A 19155-nucleotide genomic window follows, 5' to 3' on the forward strand; every position below is an offset into this window, starting at 1 on the left:
AGGTTGTTAGGGAGGTTTGTTCAGGGTCAAAGAGAAGCAAAGTAGAGGCCCTGCAGGTTTGGAGGGAGGAGGAGAAAGAAATGGGGTAAGTAAATGTTGTAGATGCTTTGCACACTGGTTAATAATGATGGCTACAGGGCGCCTGGGTGACTCAGTTAAACGTCAGACTTCAACTCAGGTCATGATGTCGTGGTTCACAAGTTCCAGCCCCAAGTCGAGCTCTGTGCTGACTGACAGCTCAGAGCCTGGAGCCTGCTTCGGATTCTGTGTCTCCCTCTCTCTCTGCCCCTCCCCCGCTTGTGCTCTGTCTCTCAAAAGTAAATAAATGTTAATAAAGTTTTAAAAAATTTAAAAAAAAAAATAACGATGGCTAAATGAGTTCTTACTTTATGTCAGGCATCGAGCTAAGAACTATGGTGTACTTTCACGTTGTTAAAATCAAACACAAATGGAGACCAGACTTGAAAATTTCCTGAGCAGGCAAACCAGTTGAGTCATATAGGCAAACCTTAATTTAGCTTGTTCTATAAAATAAGCGAAACTTAACTTGGGCCACTTCTTGTTCATGCCTCTGAAAATCAAAAACAAAACTTAAACTGTTCTCAAAATTGATATGAAGTAACTACTCTTTTTAAAACTTTTTAAAATATTTAAAAAATATTTTACACTGTCAGCACAGAGCCTGATGTGGGGCTCAAACCCATGAACTGTGAGATCATGAAATCAAGAGTTGGACGCTTAACCGACGGAGTCACCCAGGTGCCCCACTATTTTTTTTTTTTTAAGTTTATTTTGAGAGAGAAAGGGAGAGTGCACCAGGGGAGAAGGGGAAGAGAGAATCCCAATCAGGCTCTGCACTATCAGTGCTGAGCCGGATGTGGGGCTCGATCTCACAAGCTGAAATCAAGAGTCAGACGCTTAACCAACTGAGCCACCCAGGCGCCCCATGAAGTAACTACTTTTAACCCATCCCTATCCCTAGTAAATTCCAATATTATAAAATACCTGAAGAGTAAAAAGCCACACTATCTCCTCACCGGTTAAGCTGCTTCATAACGATATACCTCCGAACCTCATTCCATGTTCGGTTTGAGTGCTTCCAGTTTGCAAACTATTTTTTGTGTATGATGCATTTTTACTAATTACTATTTCAGCGATCCACTTAATCTTCAAAACTCCATGAAGTTGATGTTACTATACCCTTTTTACTTTAAGGAAACTGAGCCTTACAAAGATTAAGTGACTTGTTCAGTATCACAGCTGTGAGTATCTATGTATAGTTAGTTCAATCCTAGCTCCCTTAATTGTCAGGTAGGAATAAGGGTATACGGTGTTGTAGAGATCAACCAGACAGTGAGCAGGCTGGGCCTCTCCTTCATTTCTGTGCCTTTCTCGCAGAGTACTGAGAATAGGGTGTTCAGGTTTTGTTGAATTAATAATGGGCAGAGAACTACATTTTACGCTGATGAATGCTGGGCTAAGGTAAGGTATAATAAATTTTACACTTTCTGCAGTCTCGTGTTCATGTCCTCTTTATGACCCTTGAGCTGGACAGAAAAGTCTTTATCATTGGTCCATTCTGTCTGTTGCTATCTGAGTTACCTTTCTCTGGATCTTATGTAGTTCCTTACTATCTATTTTGGGTGCCTTAGGGCACAGTGAGGATGCATTGGAGTTTTACACAAGAATAAGTCAGTGTCTTGTTGTCTCATTCCAAAATCCTTCCCCAAGAGACTCTGTATTTGTTGGCCTTTTGTCCCCAAGAGAACATTGGGTGACTTCAGGGAGGAATTAACAGAGATTTTCTGAGTATAACTAACAGTCCACCTTAAATTACTCTGAGTGTCTTGTATTTACTTCATCTATTCTGTTAAGCTTAATTTGTCTTCTTAATAAATGTGCTTTATTAAAACCAAAATTATAAACTCTTACAGAAACATCATTTTGGGGGCTAGAAACTTGAAGATCATCCTCTTTCTCTCTGCTCCCTGTAAGTGATACATCATCAAGACTTATCAATTCTTTTTTCCCAAATTACCAGGCTTATTTTAACACCAGGCTTATTTTAGAAGCCCCCTTGTGGGGTTCCCTGCCTTTTGGCTTTTCCCCACTAATGCATCCTACACACACACCAGCCAAAGCTTTCCTCCCAAGATATCTTGTATGTCACTTTGCCAAGAAATGTGAAATGGTTTCCCTTGGCCTGTTAAAGTCCCCAGGGCGCCTGGGGACTGAGTTGGTTAAGCTCGATTTCAAGCTCAGGTCATGATCTCAGGGTTCATGGGATCAAGCCCCCCCTCTATGCTGTCAGCACAGAGCCTGCTTGGGATTCTCTCTCTCTCTCTCTCTCTCTCTCTCTGCCCCTTCCCTGTGTTCTCTCTCTCTCAATATAAATAATAAATAAATAAATACATAAATAAATAAGCAAACATTAAAAAAATAATTTATAAAAACTAAATAAAATAAAGTCCCAAACCACTTGGCCTGGGCTTGAAGGGCCTTCACCCTGACTTCCCCAGCCTGATTTCCTACCATTTCATCCATGCCTTAAATGTGCCACCAACATTTCCACTTTCTGGGCCTTTGCTCAGGCCATTCCCTTTCCTTGCAATGCTTCCCAAACCTCGCCCATGCCTGGGTCCCAACTTCTTCAGAAATCCTCTCTACCCTTCCTGTCTGCGAGTAGGTTCTCTCCCTTTCTCCCTTCTTGGTCTTTAGTCCTCTGCCACCTTTCATTGTTGTCTAGCCGCTTGTACACATTCTCTTCTCTCCAAGTAGATTGATAAGAGCCCACATTAGGGACCACGTCCAAGTTCAGTTCAGTTCAGCATTCCCAACAGGGCCTGGTCCAGGCCGGAACCTGAACAGAGAGAGCTTCCAGTGGCTGGGCGGAGCTAAGTCACCACAAGCAATTCTGTGGCACAGAGTGTTACTACCTGGAAACCTTCTCAAGGGTTTTTCTAAATGCCAACAGAAGCCCAGACTAAAGAAATGAGTATGTTTATCCATCATTTCCGTCCCTATCCTCTCCCCCAAACCGTTCCTCCTCCTGTGCCCCAGTCACTGTTGTCCTAGTCACCACACATCTTTTGATTCCTCACCCTCCTTCAGCTACATCCCCACACACATTCCAGATTGCCAAGCACTTTCACATTCATGATCTCTTCTCCCACCAGCCAGGTTTTAGAATGGAGGGCTCTGAGTGACCAACAGGAGGAGGCGACGAGCTGCAAGGCCCACAGGATTTAGTGTGGGCTGGAGCCCAAGCCTTTCTCCTGCCTTCCTCCCCTGAACCTTTCCACAACCTGATTTGTTGTACCTGGGAAATCTTCCTTGAGCAGATTCTCGTTCTTCCATTCCTTTTACCTAGACCATCAAAGTTGTTTTTCCCTTGAACTTTCCAAAGTTAATTTTTCCTCCTCCAATCTAGCCTTCGTCCATCCCACGGGATTTATATGGCCATAACAGAACTCTGATCCCATCACAACCCCACTCAAAAACCTTCAGTGGCTCGCCACTGCCCACAGGTCAAAGTGTTAGCATTCAAGTTCTTTCTGGCTATGCCAAACTGATCTTTAAAGATTGTTTAGGGGCGCCTGGGTGGCTCAGTCGGTTGAGCGGCCGACTTCAGCTCAGGTCACGATCTCGTGGCCCGTGAGTTCGAGCCCCGCGTCGGGCTCTGTGCTGACAGCTCAGAGCCTGGAGCCTGTTTCAGATTCTGTGTCTCCCTCTCTCTGACCCTTCCCCGTTCATGCTCTGTCTCAAAAATAAATTTAAAAAACATTAAAAAAATTTTTTTTTAAAGATTGTTTCTTCTGGGGCACTTGGGTGGCTCAGTTGGTTGAGTGTCTGACTGTTGATTTTTGCTCAAGTCAAGATCTCACAGTCGTGAGATCAAGCCCTGCCTTGTGTCTTTTTTTTTTTTTAATGTTTATTTATTTTTGACAGAGAGAGACAGAGCATGAGTGGGGGAGGGGCAGAAAGAGACGGAGACAGAATCTGAAGCAGGCTCCAGGCTCTGAGCTGTCAGCACAGAGCCCCATGCAGGGCTCAAACTCACAGGCCACGAGATCATGACTTGAGCTGAAGTTGGACGCTCAACAGACTGAGCCACCCAGGCCCCAGTACCTTGTGTCTTTTGATGATGAGAGGTGGTTTCTAATTTAGTTTTTTTGATGTTTTTATTTATTTTTGAGACAGAGAGAAAGCATGAGCTGGGTAGGGGCAGAAAGAGAGGGAGATAGGAACTGAAGTGGGCTCCGTGCTGACAGCAGAGAGCCTGACATGGGCCTTGAACTCACAACCCAAGAGATCATGACATGAGCCAAAGTCAGATGCTTAGCCAAGTGAGCCACTCAGGTGCTCTGTTTTCTAATTTTAGTGTGCTAAACTGTATCAATTTATCTTTTACAGAACATCTCAATTCTGACTAGCCACATTTAAGTACTCACTAGTCACTTGCATGGCAATGGTATAGGACAGAGCTACTCTAAAGTTTTATTGTTTCAATTTTTTTTCATATAGAGCTATAATACACATAGAATTTATTTTGGTGTATGGTGTGAGGTTGGAGTTAAGTTTCATTTTTTCCCATATGTATATATAACCGACCCAGAACTATTTATTGATAGCATTGTGCTTTCCTCAGTCCTCAGTTGTACCTCTTTGTCATAAAGCAAGTGTATATATGTGTGTGGTTCTCATTTTGGTCTCTTTATTCTGCACAATTGGTTTGCCTATCCCTGCATCAGTATCACACTGCCTTTGTAGTTAGCTTTATTAGTATGAACCCAGTAGCATTTTGATGGCGGTCTCTAGCAGAAAAGTTAGGATCTTGGCACTAAGGACTGGGCAAAATAAGTAGCCTGGGTTCTAATTGTGACTCCACCACTCTTTGTGTAATCTTGAGCAAGTTAACCTTTCCATAAACCTCAGTTTGGTTGGTATGAGGATAAATTTTCAGGGAGGAAGAATTTCGTCTGCATTTCCAGGTCCTTCCAGCTGGACAAAGAACCAAACTGACATGAGACAGAATAACAAGAGAAAATCAAATTTAGTTTCATACATGTGGAGAATGCACATGCATACACACACACACACACACACACACACACACACACACACACGAAATTCCAAAGATAGCCAACATGAGACATCCTGAGCTAAGGAGAGGGGCAGAACTTGGGAATACAAAGGAGAGGAATGCCTTGTTCTATTAGTAGTAAGGTGAGAGATGTTTGGAAAACAAAGATTGCCCTATAAATTTCTTAGGTAAAGAGGGATCTCTATTAATAGTTCTTTCTGGTATAGGCAGGCAGTTGAGGGGGTGGGTAGAGAGCTTTTCCTAAATCTGCTGGGTTTTTATTGCTTTTATTTTTTTAAAGTAGACTTCACGCCCAATGTAGGGCTTGTACTCACCACCCTGAGATCAAGAGTTGCAAGCTTTATCAACTAAACCAGCCAGGCGCCCCTTGGTTGCTTTTAATTCAAAATAATCATCATGCCAAAGTGTCCGTCTTTGGATGGCCTGCCTTTTGGCCCCTATAGGGACTATTTATATGATAGGGTTGTTGAATTGGTTTCACAAACATAAAGGGTTTGGCAATGTCTCGCACAGAGTAAGCTCCAATAAATATGAGTGGGCTGTGTGTTTATTTGTATGATTTGTTTGCTTGTCTTTCTTTTAGACTAAGAGCTCCCAGAGGTAAGGGCCTGCCCTCCGTTACCTATCCTTCCCACTCCTTAATGCCTAACACGGTGCCTGGCACGGAGTAAGGGGGGCCCAATCAAAGGCTGTTGGCTGAATCAGTTCAGCTGCTTAATCCGCGCGAGCGCGGAAGAGGACAGACCCCGGTAAAGACTCAAGTGGGCCGAGCAGGAAGAACCTGACGCCAGGGGGAGCAGGAACCCGCACTCTCCAGAGCTCGCGAAACTTCGCGCGCGCGCGTGCGCGCGGCCAAGTCGCGGGTTCTGTTTCTGACGCAAGCGCGAGGCGTGAGGAAGGAGCTACCCTAGCACGCGCGGCCTCGCCTGTGGCGTGGGAGTTGCTTCCGGGTTGCGCGCCCGGAAGCAGGAAGTTGGCGGCTTACCCTCCTCGCCCGGAGGCTGAAGTCCCCGAGGCGGGAGGAGCCCGAGGGGGCGCGGGCCCCGCATGTGAGTGACTGGGGCCCGAGGCCGGGAGGGGGGAGGCCGCCCTGTGACAGCCTCACCGCCGCTCCCGTCCGTGACACCCTCGCGCGGCCCTTTTCCTCTTGCCCTTGCGCAAACCTCTTTTCTGAGCCTCTGGGGTTTTGCAGATTGACAGCACCGCCGGCAGCTCCCCCAGGGTCGACTTCCATAAGACGTCTTTTCCTTGGCTCCGCGGGGCCGAGCAAAGCGAGGTCGACCCTGTTGGAACTTGTTTCGCAGGTGTCACGGCAGTGTCCGGAACACCATCGGTGCTAGCGAAGTCTAGATTTCACTGCTCTTTTGACAACATTCTTCATTTTTTGGTATATGGAGTAGATTCCTGGCCCCCCTTCGAAACACCTTTTATTAATTGTTACCCGTGGAAGCTTGCCTTGTGTCAGTGGAAGTCTCGGTTCTTGCATTCCCCACAAAAGATTTACACGAGGATCCGCACTGGCATAAAGACCGTGAGAAGGAAGGTAGCAAGCACAAAGCAGTTTTTTAAAGGGCAGTACACTTTCAGGATGGAGTGGGCAGGCCTGGAGTTGGCGACTGCCCCGAGGCTACAGTTGTTGTTTTTTTCACTCCTACCGGTAGGGGGAACTTTGACCCTGCAAGGTTCCTGTCGAAACTGGCTCGGGAAACTGTCATGTCCGTTTCCCAACGGGGATGGCAAACTAATACAAATGCATTGTAATGAAGTCTAGGGTTACTCTGGGGCAGAAGAGTTAGAGAGAAGCGCAAGCCTTGTACCTGCTGCTCTGGGTCTTAGAGCCCTGGAAAGTTGGGAACTTTTGCTCTCAGGTCTCTAAATGTAACCTGTTTATGGCCTTCCCTGCCTCCAGCTCATAGCTAACCAAGTGCCTACTCTGTTATTTCCCCTTCAAGGACTTGGGGCTCCGAAATCTTTCAGGTTGAGGGCCAAAGTCAAGCTTCTGTAGCTGCTTCCTACTGAACAGGGGCAGTGTTTTCATTAGAGTTTCACTCTTTAATATCTGTCTGGGCCATGAGGAGGTGGTATGAGGTTACAGGGTGGAGTAGGGCTTGTGTCCTTGTCTCAGAAGTCTTGACCACTCCAGTCCAGGGGCTATAGTAGTCTTGATGTTTTCTCGAAAGGGGCTGATATCCTTGTTGCAGTAAGAGGTGAAGCTGGTCTTGTCTACCACAAGAGGAGATGAACTTAGTTATAAGATTAAGAAGACATGGTTCAAAAAGCAAAAGGATCACACAAAGGAAAGGTCCCATGAAGGGAAGTATCCATGACATAAGACCCCAGGATAGGGAGATGGTGGATGTGCGTGCTGATAGGAGATGATGGGCTTGCGTTTGAAGTCTTTTGATACTTTGTTGAATAACCCGACTGATGGACATAAAAGCAACATTCTTCTTGGACTAATGTGCCCCTTTGGGCTAAAGTGAGCTACCTAATGCCCTTCGATTTTGGAGGACTACCCCTGAGAGTGACCACCAGGACAACCAGACTGGAGTTGAAGGAAAGCTTACCTGTAAAGGAGGTTAAGACAGAATAGGTGGCTCCCGTGTCTGAAAGAAAATTGTCCTACCTGCCAGTGAGTTGAGTTGGTGGCCTAAGGTTGCCAAGACTTACATAGTTTCTTGAATGGATTTGCCTAATTCTTTTTTTTAAATTTTTTTTTTTTCAACGTTTATTTATTTTTGGGACAGAGAGAGACAGAGCATGAACGGGGGAGGGGCAGAGAGAGAGGGAGACACAGAATCGGAAACAGGCTCCAGGCTCTGAGCCATCAGCCCAGAGCCTGATGCGGGGCTCGAACTCACAGACCGCGAGATCGTGACCTGGCTGAAGTCGGACACTTAACCGACTGCGCCACCCAGGCACCCCATGGATTTGCCTAATTCTTGAGAGAGTGGAGAAGGACAGTCCTCGTGATCCCTGTGGCCAGTCCTGAGGCTGCTCCCCAGGAGGGCCCCTAGCAAGAGGAGTGTAAAGACCTCCTGCTTGGATATGGGTGTTTCAGTTACCATAGGGAGGGAAACTCTTTGAGTAACTCCTATGAGGGATACATCTGGAACTAACCAGGCCAAAGAACAAGTGCCCTTCCATCCATCTGGAAGGGTCACATATGCTTGAGTTCCAAAAATAGAGTCCCTTCTGAGGATGCAGGTGAACCTTGGTTAGAATAGAAAATAAAGGCACTTTCAGAAGGGGCTCCCCTAGGGCCAGCAGTGGCCCTAAAGAGGACCAAAGCCAATATGAAGGTGGGCAAAGAGGTCATGACTAGATGTTGTACAGTTGCGTTGCTACTTTAACACTGTTAAAAGACCCACTCTTTTAATTTTTTTAAGTTTGTTTTTGAGAGAGAGAGAGAGTGTGTGAGCAGGGGAGCGGCAGAGAGAGAGGGAGACACAGAATCGAGTCAGGCTCCAGGCTCTGAGCTGTCAGCACAGAGCCTGATGTGGGTCTTGAGCCCAGGAACCATGAGATCATGACTTGAGCAGAAGTGAGACGCTTAATCAACTGAGCCACCTAGGTGCCCCTTAAAAGACCCACTCTTAACCTTCCCCCAAAGGTCACCATCACCCCCCGTCCTTGGTCCTCCATGTCTCAATATTGTCAGGGCCACCCATCAGCCCAGATAACCTCCTTCTTCTTCAATACACCTTATTAACAGCCTTGTCCCCTGTTGGAAAAACTCCTGGAACATATGTTCTGGGATCCTTATCAAAAGCTCCTCTTTAACAGTGTTAAAGTAGCAATCAGAAACACTTTCCCAAAAGAATGACTCACCTGCCGAAGTTAGGTTGAAATTATAAAGGCAGGGAGACAAGGGAATAAAACCCACTGGGGTCCCAGATGTTGGGTTAGTACTAACACAGATTGGGAAGGTCATATTAGAGAGTTTAAGTTGAGTATATAACAGTCCCAAAATAGCAGGTGTTGGGAGGGGCCCCTGAGCATTTAGGATTTTTGTGCTGTGTTCCATGACCTTTCTTTGGAAGTTTCTTGCACTTACATGGGGCTGGGAGGTCCATGTTGGTATCCAGAGACGGGTATAGGTGAAACTAATGGGGTTATTGGTGGTGGCCCACAATGAAGCAGGTGTAGGAGTTACAATGGCTAAGTGGGGTCCCACGCATATCCAGCAAGAGGAATTAGAATTGGTGTTGTTGAGATAGCGTTGAGCAGTATTAAGTGAGGGGGGCTATGGGGCAGCATGAGGCAGAAGTGGCTTGTGATCAAAGAGGTACCATACCTATGGATTTCTTTAAGGGTGTAGTCTTGGAAGTCCCCCTGCAGGACTACACTAAGGTATTGGACATAACAGAATAGAGGATTTTAGGATTTATCTGAGATGGCCCCTTTTTGAAGAACAGTTTGAGGTCTTCCAGTGGCTCACCGGTATACTCAGAGGTATCAGGGTTGTCCTTTTTGTTAGAGGTCACAGCAGGCTTGGCTCAGGAGAGATGGATCCAGGTGGAGATTCCTGGGACCTTGATGGTTATAGGGGTGGATAAAAGAACAGTATAGGGTCCCTTCCATAAAGGCGTTTGTTGGGATCCAGGAGCTCAATCTATCCAGGTTTTAATTAGGACCTTATCTCCTGGTTGGACCAGGGACGTTGGGTTTGAGTGGTCTGGCTTTAGTAGGACCTGTTTTTCCCATAGAGCCTCTCAAAGGCACTGACTGAGTCCCAACAATGTATGAATGTTAGGTTAGCTTTGTTGATAGGCTCTTCACTCCCATAACCAGACAGGAGTTGAAGGAAAGCTTACCGTAAAGGAGGCTAAGACAGAGTAAGTGGCTCTCATGTCCAAGAGAAAATTGTCCTACCTGCCATGTCAAGGGGTCACCCTGGGCTCTGTCACAATGAGGGAAACAGTGAGTGGAGGAGCCCATTGGTGCCATAGGTTGCCTCAATCCATGGTGGTGACAGCTTGAAGGGATGCTGAACCCCTGGTTGTCCCATTAGTGGGGCAGTCTCTCAGTGTCCTGTTTGAGGACATTAGGACAGGCCATATTAGGGAGCTTAAGGAACAGACATCTCTCCAGTGTCCCTCCTTTTTGCAATGGTAGCAGGCTCCTTTTGGTGTCTCCCTTTTGAGGGGGCGACCCTGGGGTGATGGCTGGCATTGCAAGGCCACCAGGAGTTGAGCCTGTCTCTGATCCTTACGTTTTCCTTTTCCCTTTTTTTTTCCTTCTCCTGGTCCTGGCCATAGAACACGAAATTGACCACCTTAAGGAGTTCAGAGCTTGGGATGTCTGGCCCTAGGGATAATTTTTGGAGCTTCCTCCTAATATCTGGGGTGGCCTGAGTGATGAGTCGACCATTAAGAACTGTAAGACCAGCCTCTCGTCTGGGATCAAGAGTATGTTTAGCTGAAGTCTCTCTTAGTCTTTCCATAAAGGTTGTGGGGTTTTCTTCCTTTTCCTGGTTTATGAAAGCCAGCTTGTTATATAATTAATTGGCTTTGACTGGCATCTTGACATTCCATTTGTTAGATTATAAGATGGTCTTGGGACCATTGCCCTTGTGCAGTGTCATAGTTCCAATGAGGATCTGTTACTGGAACTGCCATGTTATCTGCCAGATACCTTGCACTGGAACTATGAAGTTTATCCCCAGATTAGATGGTGGGCTCCCCAATTCTATCTCAGTCTGCCTTGGAGAGAGTCTGATTGAGAATGAGCACTATGTCCTTCCAGGACAAATCAAAAGTTAGTATAAAACCCTGAAGTCCTGACATGTAACTGTCAAGGTCCTAGGAAAAATCTCCCAAGTCCTTCTGGATTTGGTGGAGATCACTCATAAAGAAGGGAGTTTGGACCCACATGGTGGTTCTGGTTGGCTCAACTATTTCCTGGAGGAGACACAGAATCGGAAGGGGCTTGTTAGGACTTGACAGTGTTGGTGGTCTTGGATATGGGGCAATGGATCATCGTTTTGGGCTATGGTAGGATTTGGTGGGGCTTGGGGAAGCCTCCTCTGGTGGTGGGGGAGGGGACTTAGGACTTAGGCCTGTGAGGAAATCTAAAGTGGACAGCTGAATTTTGCAGGTTTTGAGAAGCCTGAGGTTTGTTTAACATAAAGGCTTGGACCTAAGGGAACTGAGACCACTTTGTCTGGTCTATACAAAATAGGTCTAGTTTAAGATGGTGTTATAATCCAGTGTCCAATTGTAGGGCCCTGTTGCCCCATCTCTTAGTTTATATTGGGGCCATGCTGTATTGCAGAAAAAGATGAGCCTTTTCCTCTTTAAAGGTTGGGGGTCAAACTTATCCCAGTTAGTGAGGATGCATCCCAGTGGTGAACCCTGGGAACTGCCATCAGGTTTCCCATATGTAAGGGAATAGCAAAGAGAAGGGGAAGAAGTAGACACAGTATTCCAAGAGTGTCCCCTTGGAATGTTGTGTATCAAGAGGAGAGGTGGCCTTTCTACCTCCTTTGAAGAACGACCCTTCAAGGATGTCCCCTCAGGTGAGGCGCACAGCCCAAATTAGTATTATTGCAGCCTGTCCTTTCTTTACTTGCCTCCCCCAAATTGAGGTGCCCCTGAGGGAGGGATCTGGTATATTTTATAACCCCTAATGAGTCCCTGAGTGCCAGGATGTATGCCCCAGCCTTCAACATCTATGTGGTTCCATTTCCAGATTTCATCCCAGGCTCCTCTCAGTTTGTTTGTTTGTTTGTTTGTTTTTAATTTACATCCAAATTAGTTAGCATATAGTGCAACAATGTTTTCAGGAGTAGATTTCCTCTCAAAAGTATTAACTCGAGGAGTTGGAATAGACACAAAGATTTGCCCTTACCCTCTTAGAAATAAACTCCTGCTGGAGACTGTGATTATCATGTACCCACCTTGGATTTAAGTATCAGAGGCTGATTGAGACCATCTTTCCGGAAAGGGAAGGGGAGGGAAACACGTAAGAAGGTGTGATTTGAGGCAACAACACAGAGGGAGAACTACTGGTTAGATGAATCATCCAGGAGATTGAATGAGTATGAAAATGGACCGGCCCAGCAGATGGAGAGGCTTTCGCATATATACAGCACGTCCTCGGGGTTTGAGGGGCACAGACTTTGTGAGAGTGATGGCAGAAGTGGTTTAGGAGAGGAAGAACTATAGACAGTAACAGTAGTGGCCAAATTGCAGAGTGAGTGAGAGCTGACCTCCGAGAAAGTAAATCAGATAGGGATATTCTAGCCTCAACGGGGTGAGGACTGCCTTACCTTGGGCGATCGGAGTCGTGGCACCAAAAGATGCTACTGGGGGAAGCTTGCATGGTGTCAGTGGAAGTCTCGGTTCTTGGATTCCCCTCGAAAAATTTATAGGAGGATCCGCGCTCGAATAACGACAGAAGGGAGGTACCAAGCAAAAAGTGGTTTATTAAACCACCAGTACACGGTCATAATGGAGGAGACGGGGGTTGAGGAGTCACCGAGGATACAGTTTTTTCTAAGTAAGTAGGGTCTTGAGCCATGCAGGAGGCGGTCTCTAATGGAAGCTGCCTCACATCTTTGGGGAGACGCCTCCTACCTGTGGAGAACTTTGACCCTGCAGGGTTCCTGCTGGAACTGTCATGGCGCCACTTCCCACCAGGGGGCCAGAACCTGTAATGCAAATACCTTATAAAGCCAGGGGTTACTGTGGGACAGAAGTTGAAGAGGAGAACGCATGCTCTGCACCTGCTGTCCTTGCTCCGCTAGCCCGGAAAGTTGGAAACCAAATGTTTGTTGTCATTCTCTCATTAAAACTAAGCTCCCACAGGTAAGGGCCTGCCCTCCATTACCTGTCCTTCCCACTCCTTAATGCCTAACACGCTGCCTGGCACGGAGTGGGCGGGGGGGGGGGGGGGGCAATCAAAGGCCATTGGATGAGTCAGTTCAGCTGCTAAATCCGCGCGAGCGCGGAAGAGGACAGACCCTGGTAAGGACTGAAAGGGGACGAGCAGGAGGAACCTGACGCCAGGGGGAGCAGGAACCCGCACTCTCCAGAGCTCGCGGGACTTCGCGCGCTCGCGCGTGGCCAAGTCGCGGGTTCTGTTTTTGACGCAAGCGCGAGGCGTGAGGAAGGAGCTACCCTAGCACGCGCGGCCTCGCCTGTGGCGTGGGAGTTGCTTCCGGGTTGCGCGCCCGGAAGTAGGAGGTTGGCGGCTTACCCTCCTCGCCCCGAGGCTGAAGTCCCCGAGGCGGGAGGAGCCCGAGGGGGCGCGGGCCCCGCTTGTGAGTGACTGGGGCCCGAGGCCGGGAGGGGGGAGGCCGCCCTGTGACAGCCTCACCGCCGCTCCCGTCCGTGACACCCTCGCGCGGCCCTTTTTCTCTTGCCCTTGCGCAAACCTCTTTTTCTGAGCCTCGGGGGTTTCGCAGATTGACAGCACCGCCGGCAGCTCCCCCAGGGTCGACTCCCATAAGACGTCTTTTCCTTGGCTCCGCGGGGCCGAGCAAAGCGAGGTCGGCCCTGTTGGAGCTTGTTTCGCAGGTGTCACGGCAGTGTCCGGAACACCATCGGTGCTACCGAAGTCTAGATTTCACTGCCCTTTTGACAAAATTCCTAATTTTTTAGTATGTTGAGTTGATTCCCCGCCCCCCTTCGAAACGTCTTTTTCTAATAAAGTGTGGACTTGTATGCGATAAACATAGCATGTAGGATTTCAGAGTTATATGACTTGATTTATTGACCCGATAATGGGGTGTTTGTAATCACCATTTGCTACAAAAATCTCCTGCCTAGTGTTCCTAAGACCACCAACCTTGCTGGTCACAGGTTTTCCTATTTAAGAGCTCGTATAGCCTTGGTATTCGCGAGTATATTTAAAGTATTTAGTCATCGCTTGATAATAGAAACTACTCCCGGATGCTTAACTATTCTGACTTTTTCAGGTTGCTCATTTGGTTGTTTCCATGGTGGAATCCTCTGTGGGCATTTCTCCCTTAATGAAATGGTGTGTTCAGGGTTTATCACAATTTCTAAGGAACAACATCCTTTAACCTAAATTCAACTTTGCTACGTTGAAGTTTGACTAAAGTTCACTTAGTCCAACTTGCATACCAAAGAGTGTCCGTGTTAGGCTCTTTCTGCTTTGAACCAAAACAGTTTTCAAGATCCAGTTTTAATCCCCGTTCCTCTAACAAGCTACCTAGCAACACCACAGAGATTGTCTAAACGAGAGGTTCCTAATCTACTCACCTAAACCCTCCTTAGGTTGATGTATTTTTAAAAACAAGAAGAATAAATGGTAAAATAAACCAACCATTAGTTAAATTAGTTTGGGAACAGAATGACCAGTTCCTTTGTATAAATTTGTTCAGACGATACTGATCAGGTTCCATGACTCTGAGGTGAATTTCCATGTCTGTTGTTAGTTTCTTCTGATATTTTCTCCACTTATCTCTGCTTTCAAGTGGTAAATAACAAAAAATTCAAACGAGTAAATTTTGAACATCTAATTGCTGTAAGTAAATCATGAATCAGGCAGCATCCCATCTGACAAGTAGAGAGGAGCTCCTAAAGGGCTACAGGAAAGGAAAGGTCTTTCAAGGTGGAGAGTGAAGTCAAGGAAATGATTTTTTTTTTAGGCATTGCCAGTTTTTTAGGCAAGGTCATTCTAAGGGGGAATGGGGTTTATCAGTAAATGTTCTAGCACTGACCAGGAAATTCCATGTTGGCTGGGTAAAGTCACATTTCCAAGGGATTTGAAACTGCAGTTAGCTTAGATGTTAAGTCTTGGTTTGCTGACTTGGGGCCCTAACCTAAGCGACACCATTTTGGGCCTGTGGTTTTCTTTTCTTTTTTTTTTTTTTTTTATTTTACTTTTTTTTTTTTAATTTTTAAAAAAAATTTTTTTTTCAACGTTTATTTATTTTTGGGACAGAGAGAGACAGAGCATGAACGGGGGAGGGGCAGAGAGAGAGGGAGACACAGAATCGGAAACAGGCTCCAGGCTCTGAGCCATCAGCCGAGAGCCTGACGCCGGGCTCGAATTCATGGACCGCGGGATCATGACCTGAGCCGAAGTCGGACGCTCAACCGACTGAGCCACCCAGGCGCCCCTTTTCTTTTCTTTCTTTTTTTTTTTTTTAATTTTTTTCTTTTCAACGTTTATTTATTTTTGGGACAGAGAGAGACAGAGCATGAACGGGGGAGGGGCAGAGAGAGAAGGAGACACAGAATCGGAAACAGGCTCCAGGCTCCGAGCCATCAGCCCAGAGCCCAACGCGGGGCTCGAACTCACGGACCGCGAGATCGTGACCTGGCTGAAGTCGGACGCTTAACCGACTGCGCCACCCAGGCGCCCCTGTGGTTTTCTTTTTAACACAAGGAACAATTTAGTGTGAGGAGACATGGAAATAAGTATAATACAAAGTGATCAGAGTCGTGTTTAGGGTTCGAAGGACAAACATCAAGGCTGGAATAAGGAGTTCACTGATTGGAAAAGCATGGGGGCTTTTCCCCAGGGTAGGCAGAGACAATTATCTGTACAAAAGCAAAACGATGTAAAATGGGATGGCAGTGAAGAACGTGAGGAAGGAATAGGACATGAGACTGAACAGGTAGGCAGGGATCAGGTCGTAATGGGAAGCTAAGTAATTTGAACTTCGTCTTATTAAAAGTACCAAGTCTTAAATTTGGGTATTGGGACAAATGTTTTACATTCATCATCTCGTAATGCCTTCACAGCAGTGTTGGAAAGACACAATTATCCCCATTTTATAAAATGATGAAAACTCAGAGGCTGAGATTAAGTACTGTCTCATGACTATACAGTAGTGGAAGATCAGGTGTTTGTATTTAGCTTTTTCCAAGTCCATTTGCCTTCTTAACCACCTTGCTAAGTTGTTCCACAGCAGGACATGGGGATTCAAGGAAGTCGCTTTAAATAGACAAGTAACATTAGCTGATTTGTTTCAGAAAAATAATTTGTGGGGCGAGTTGAGGATGGATCAGAGAGGAGAAGGAGAACTGGCAGTATAGAGATTAAATGTATCTTTGTGATGGTCCACGGGACAGATGTTGAGAGCCTTGACTACCATTAATGTAGAGCTAAAAAGGAGATGATGAATGTGGGAACCATACAGGGAGTAGAATCGAGGATTTAGTGATTGGTTCATTAGTGGTGATGAAAAAGGAGGGGTTTTAAATATGGAGAACTGGTGTTTCCATCAATTACAAAACAGAATATAGTAGGAGAAATGGGTTGCGGGGGTGGGGGGGCAGGAATAATAAGGCACTTATGGGCACATTACATACAGGGAACAGAAGGGAATTTCTGCCAGAGTGTCTGGTATATAGATAGATGGATGGGTCTGGAGTTCTGGAGGGTTTTAGACTGGAGAAGAGATTTGGAAATCACTAATAGCTGGTAGTTAAAGCCAGGGAGGGAATGAGAAGATCAAGGACAACTGTGATGAATACCAGCATTCAGGGGTATGGTCTCTGAGAAAAGAGAATTATGCTAAGGTTTGAGAGCACTTGAGGGAGGAAATGGCTGGCAACAGGAACTTCTGTGGAGAGGTCAGTTAAGGTAGTAATTGAGAAAACGTCCTTTTGACTTGGCATGTAGAGAGCCATTGGTGACCTGAGAGCTATGTTAGTGGTGTGAGGGGGGCAGAAATGTGATTTGAGTGGTTAATAAAGACATGGAGACCTTAGAAACACGAAGGTGAAGTGATGCCTTTTTTTTTTTTTTTTTTTTCTTTTCTTTTTTTAAGGAACTTGGCTCTGGAGGGAGAACACGAGCCCTGGAATTCTAGAGAGAAAGGATTTTTTTTTTTTTTTTAATGGTAGAAACTGGAAAAGATGAGGATACGAGCAGGTAGAAATAAAGTTTATTTATTCTAGAGAGAGAGCATGCAAGCAGGGGAGAGGGGCAGAGGGAGAGAGAGAGAAAATCTTTAGCAGGCTCCATGCTCAGCACGGACCACACCTTGGGGCTCAGTCCCATGACCCTGGGATCATGACCTGAGCCAAATTCAAGAGTCGACCTTCTGAGCCCCCGAGGTACCCACCCCTTTTTGTGTAGCTAGATGCATCTATTTTGCATCTTAGACTTGCCTAGCTGGCACAGCTGTTTAGTTTGGAAAGCTGAGCACCTCCAGGTCTTCACTGTCAAGTCAGTGTTTAGGACATATTTATAACCATAAAGAAGTTCTGTATTAAACAGGACAAAGGAGAGGTTCGCATTTAGTTGGACCTCTTAACCTGTTTTCTGCAGTAAACAAACTTTTATTGTAAGTTCTGTTAGAGTCATTCTATCAGTTATGCCTCTGTCCTGTTTTTTTCCTAGACTGAGACACAGAAGGAATTGTGGAGAACATCTCATCAGAGCTGTCAGTGGCTTCCTTCTATTCCTGAGATGCTCCTTCAGAAGTGAACAGCCTCCTGGCTTATCTCCCCCCCTTACCTCCACCCTGGCCTCCCTTGAAAGCAGAATTTCTTAACCTCAGCACTCTTAACATTTTGAACGGGACAGTTCTTTGTTGTGGGATGTTTAGTCTTCACCCACTGGATGCCAGTAGTGCCTCTCCAGTTTTGACAATCAAAAATGCCTCAGACATTGCCAAATGTCCCCTGGGGAGCAGAATCACCCCTAGTTGAACTGCTGTTCTAGAGCAGTATCTCCCATTTGGGAGTGTGCCTTTTCTCAACAGGGAAGAGTTTGAATACTTCTGCACCAGGATCCCACTCCCAGAGATTCTAGCAATTCAGGATGTCTAGGGTGGTGCATGATACCTTGATTTTTATAATTCTGCTAGTGACCCTGCCTGTGCCCTTGCAGGTTAAGAGTCAAGCTCACTCTTTGGAACTTCCCTCTGTGGCAAAGCTCATTCCTGCTAGAGTTGGATCTTCTTTCTTTCTGGAGGTAAAGGAATTGCCTTTGCTCAGCTGATTTCAGTCAGTGCTCTCATACTTGATGCTAAGCCATGACTTTGTGTTTGAGGTTTTTTTTGTTTTGTGTGTGTGTGGTTTTTTGTTTTGTTTTGTTTTTTGTTTTTAATACAAATCCTTGTGTTGAAGGCTTTCAAATCTCAGCAAGGGAGCTGCTTTGCTGGTATGAAATCCCAACCCAAAGGGACAAGATTTTTTGTGTGTGCTTAATTGACATCATATCTACTAGATGCCAGTACCCCTCAAATGTGACCATCAAAATGTCTCCAGACTTTCCAAATGTCCCTGTCCAGAATTGCCCCCAGTTGAGGACCACTTGTCTAACGAAAGCCAGAAAGAGGGCTTATTATGAAGATCCCCATGTGCTCTTAGAAACTTTATGAAGTTATTGGTAAAGACCCTTCCAGTAACTTGGGAAATATGTCAAAATCTCAAGGAGAAAGGATGTACAGCTTGCAAAAATATAGTCAGTATCATAATACCATTGTATACTTGAATTACCAAAAAAAAAAGAAAAAGAAAACCAAAAACTGTTGTTTTTGCGATAAAAACTGGGGGTTTAGTGAGGTTTTTATGTGTCCTGAAAGTAGGCAGGGATTTACAAAGGTTGTGAAGTAGTCATCAGAAATGGTGGTAGTTGATTCTCTTTTGAACCTCACTTGTACTTCTGTTCCCTTCACGGTTCTCCTAAAGGCCCACCAATATGATGTTCTCTTCTGCCTGAGGGATTACCTACATGTACCCCACCTTCCAATACTTTTCAGAATTTTTTACTGGAATCCTTTCCAGAATTCTCCCTGCTCTCTTTTCTAGTCCTTTAATGAGTTTTAGTGGATTTTGACTGGATGTCATTGGGTAATTTATTGTAGTTTTTTTTTAATTTTATTTTTTAATTTTTTTTTTTATAAATTTTTTTTTTCAACGTTTATTTATTTTTGGGACAGAGAGAGACTGAGCATGAACGGGGGAGGGGCAGAGAGAGAGGGAGACACAGAATCGGAAACAGGCTCCAGGCTCCGAGCCATCAGCCCAGAGCCTGACGCGGGGCTCGAACTCCCGGACCGCGAGATCATGACCTGGCTGAAGTCGGACGCTTAACCGACTGCACCACCCAGGCGCCCC

General features: G+C 45.9%; 1 protein-coding gene across 7 annotated transcripts in view; it reads left to right on the top strand.

Annotated features, from left to right (window-relative positions):
* The first annotated feature begins 6016 nt into the window (after nt 1-6016).
* Nucleotides 6017-19155, top strand: part of CB2H6orf89 (chromosome B2 C6orf89 homolog) — a 42569-nt gene continuing 29430 nt past the window's right edge. The window contains exons 1-2 of one of the 7 annotated variants that reach the window (XM_047858635.1): nt 6029-6153; nt 17924-18007. In XM_047858635.1, the coding sequence (XP_047714591.1) occupies nt 6152-6153; nt 17924-18007 (86 nt within the window). In that variant the 5' untranslated portion in view covers nt 6029-6151. Of the gene's footprint in view, nt 6154-12891; nt 12916-13185; nt 13371-17495; nt 17515-17923; nt 18008-19155 lie in introns of those variants that run through there. The other 6 variants (XM_047858639.1, XM_047858634.1, XM_047858636.1 and 3 more) reach the window with 6 other exon arrangements.

This window comes from Prionailurus viverrinus, chromosome B2 (assembly GCF_022837055.1).
Source record: "Prionailurus viverrinus isolate Anna chromosome B2, UM_Priviv_1.0, whole genome shotgun sequence".
Classification (NCBI taxonomy): Eukaryota; Metazoa; Chordata; class Mammalia; order Carnivora; family Felidae; genus Prionailurus; species Prionailurus viverrinus.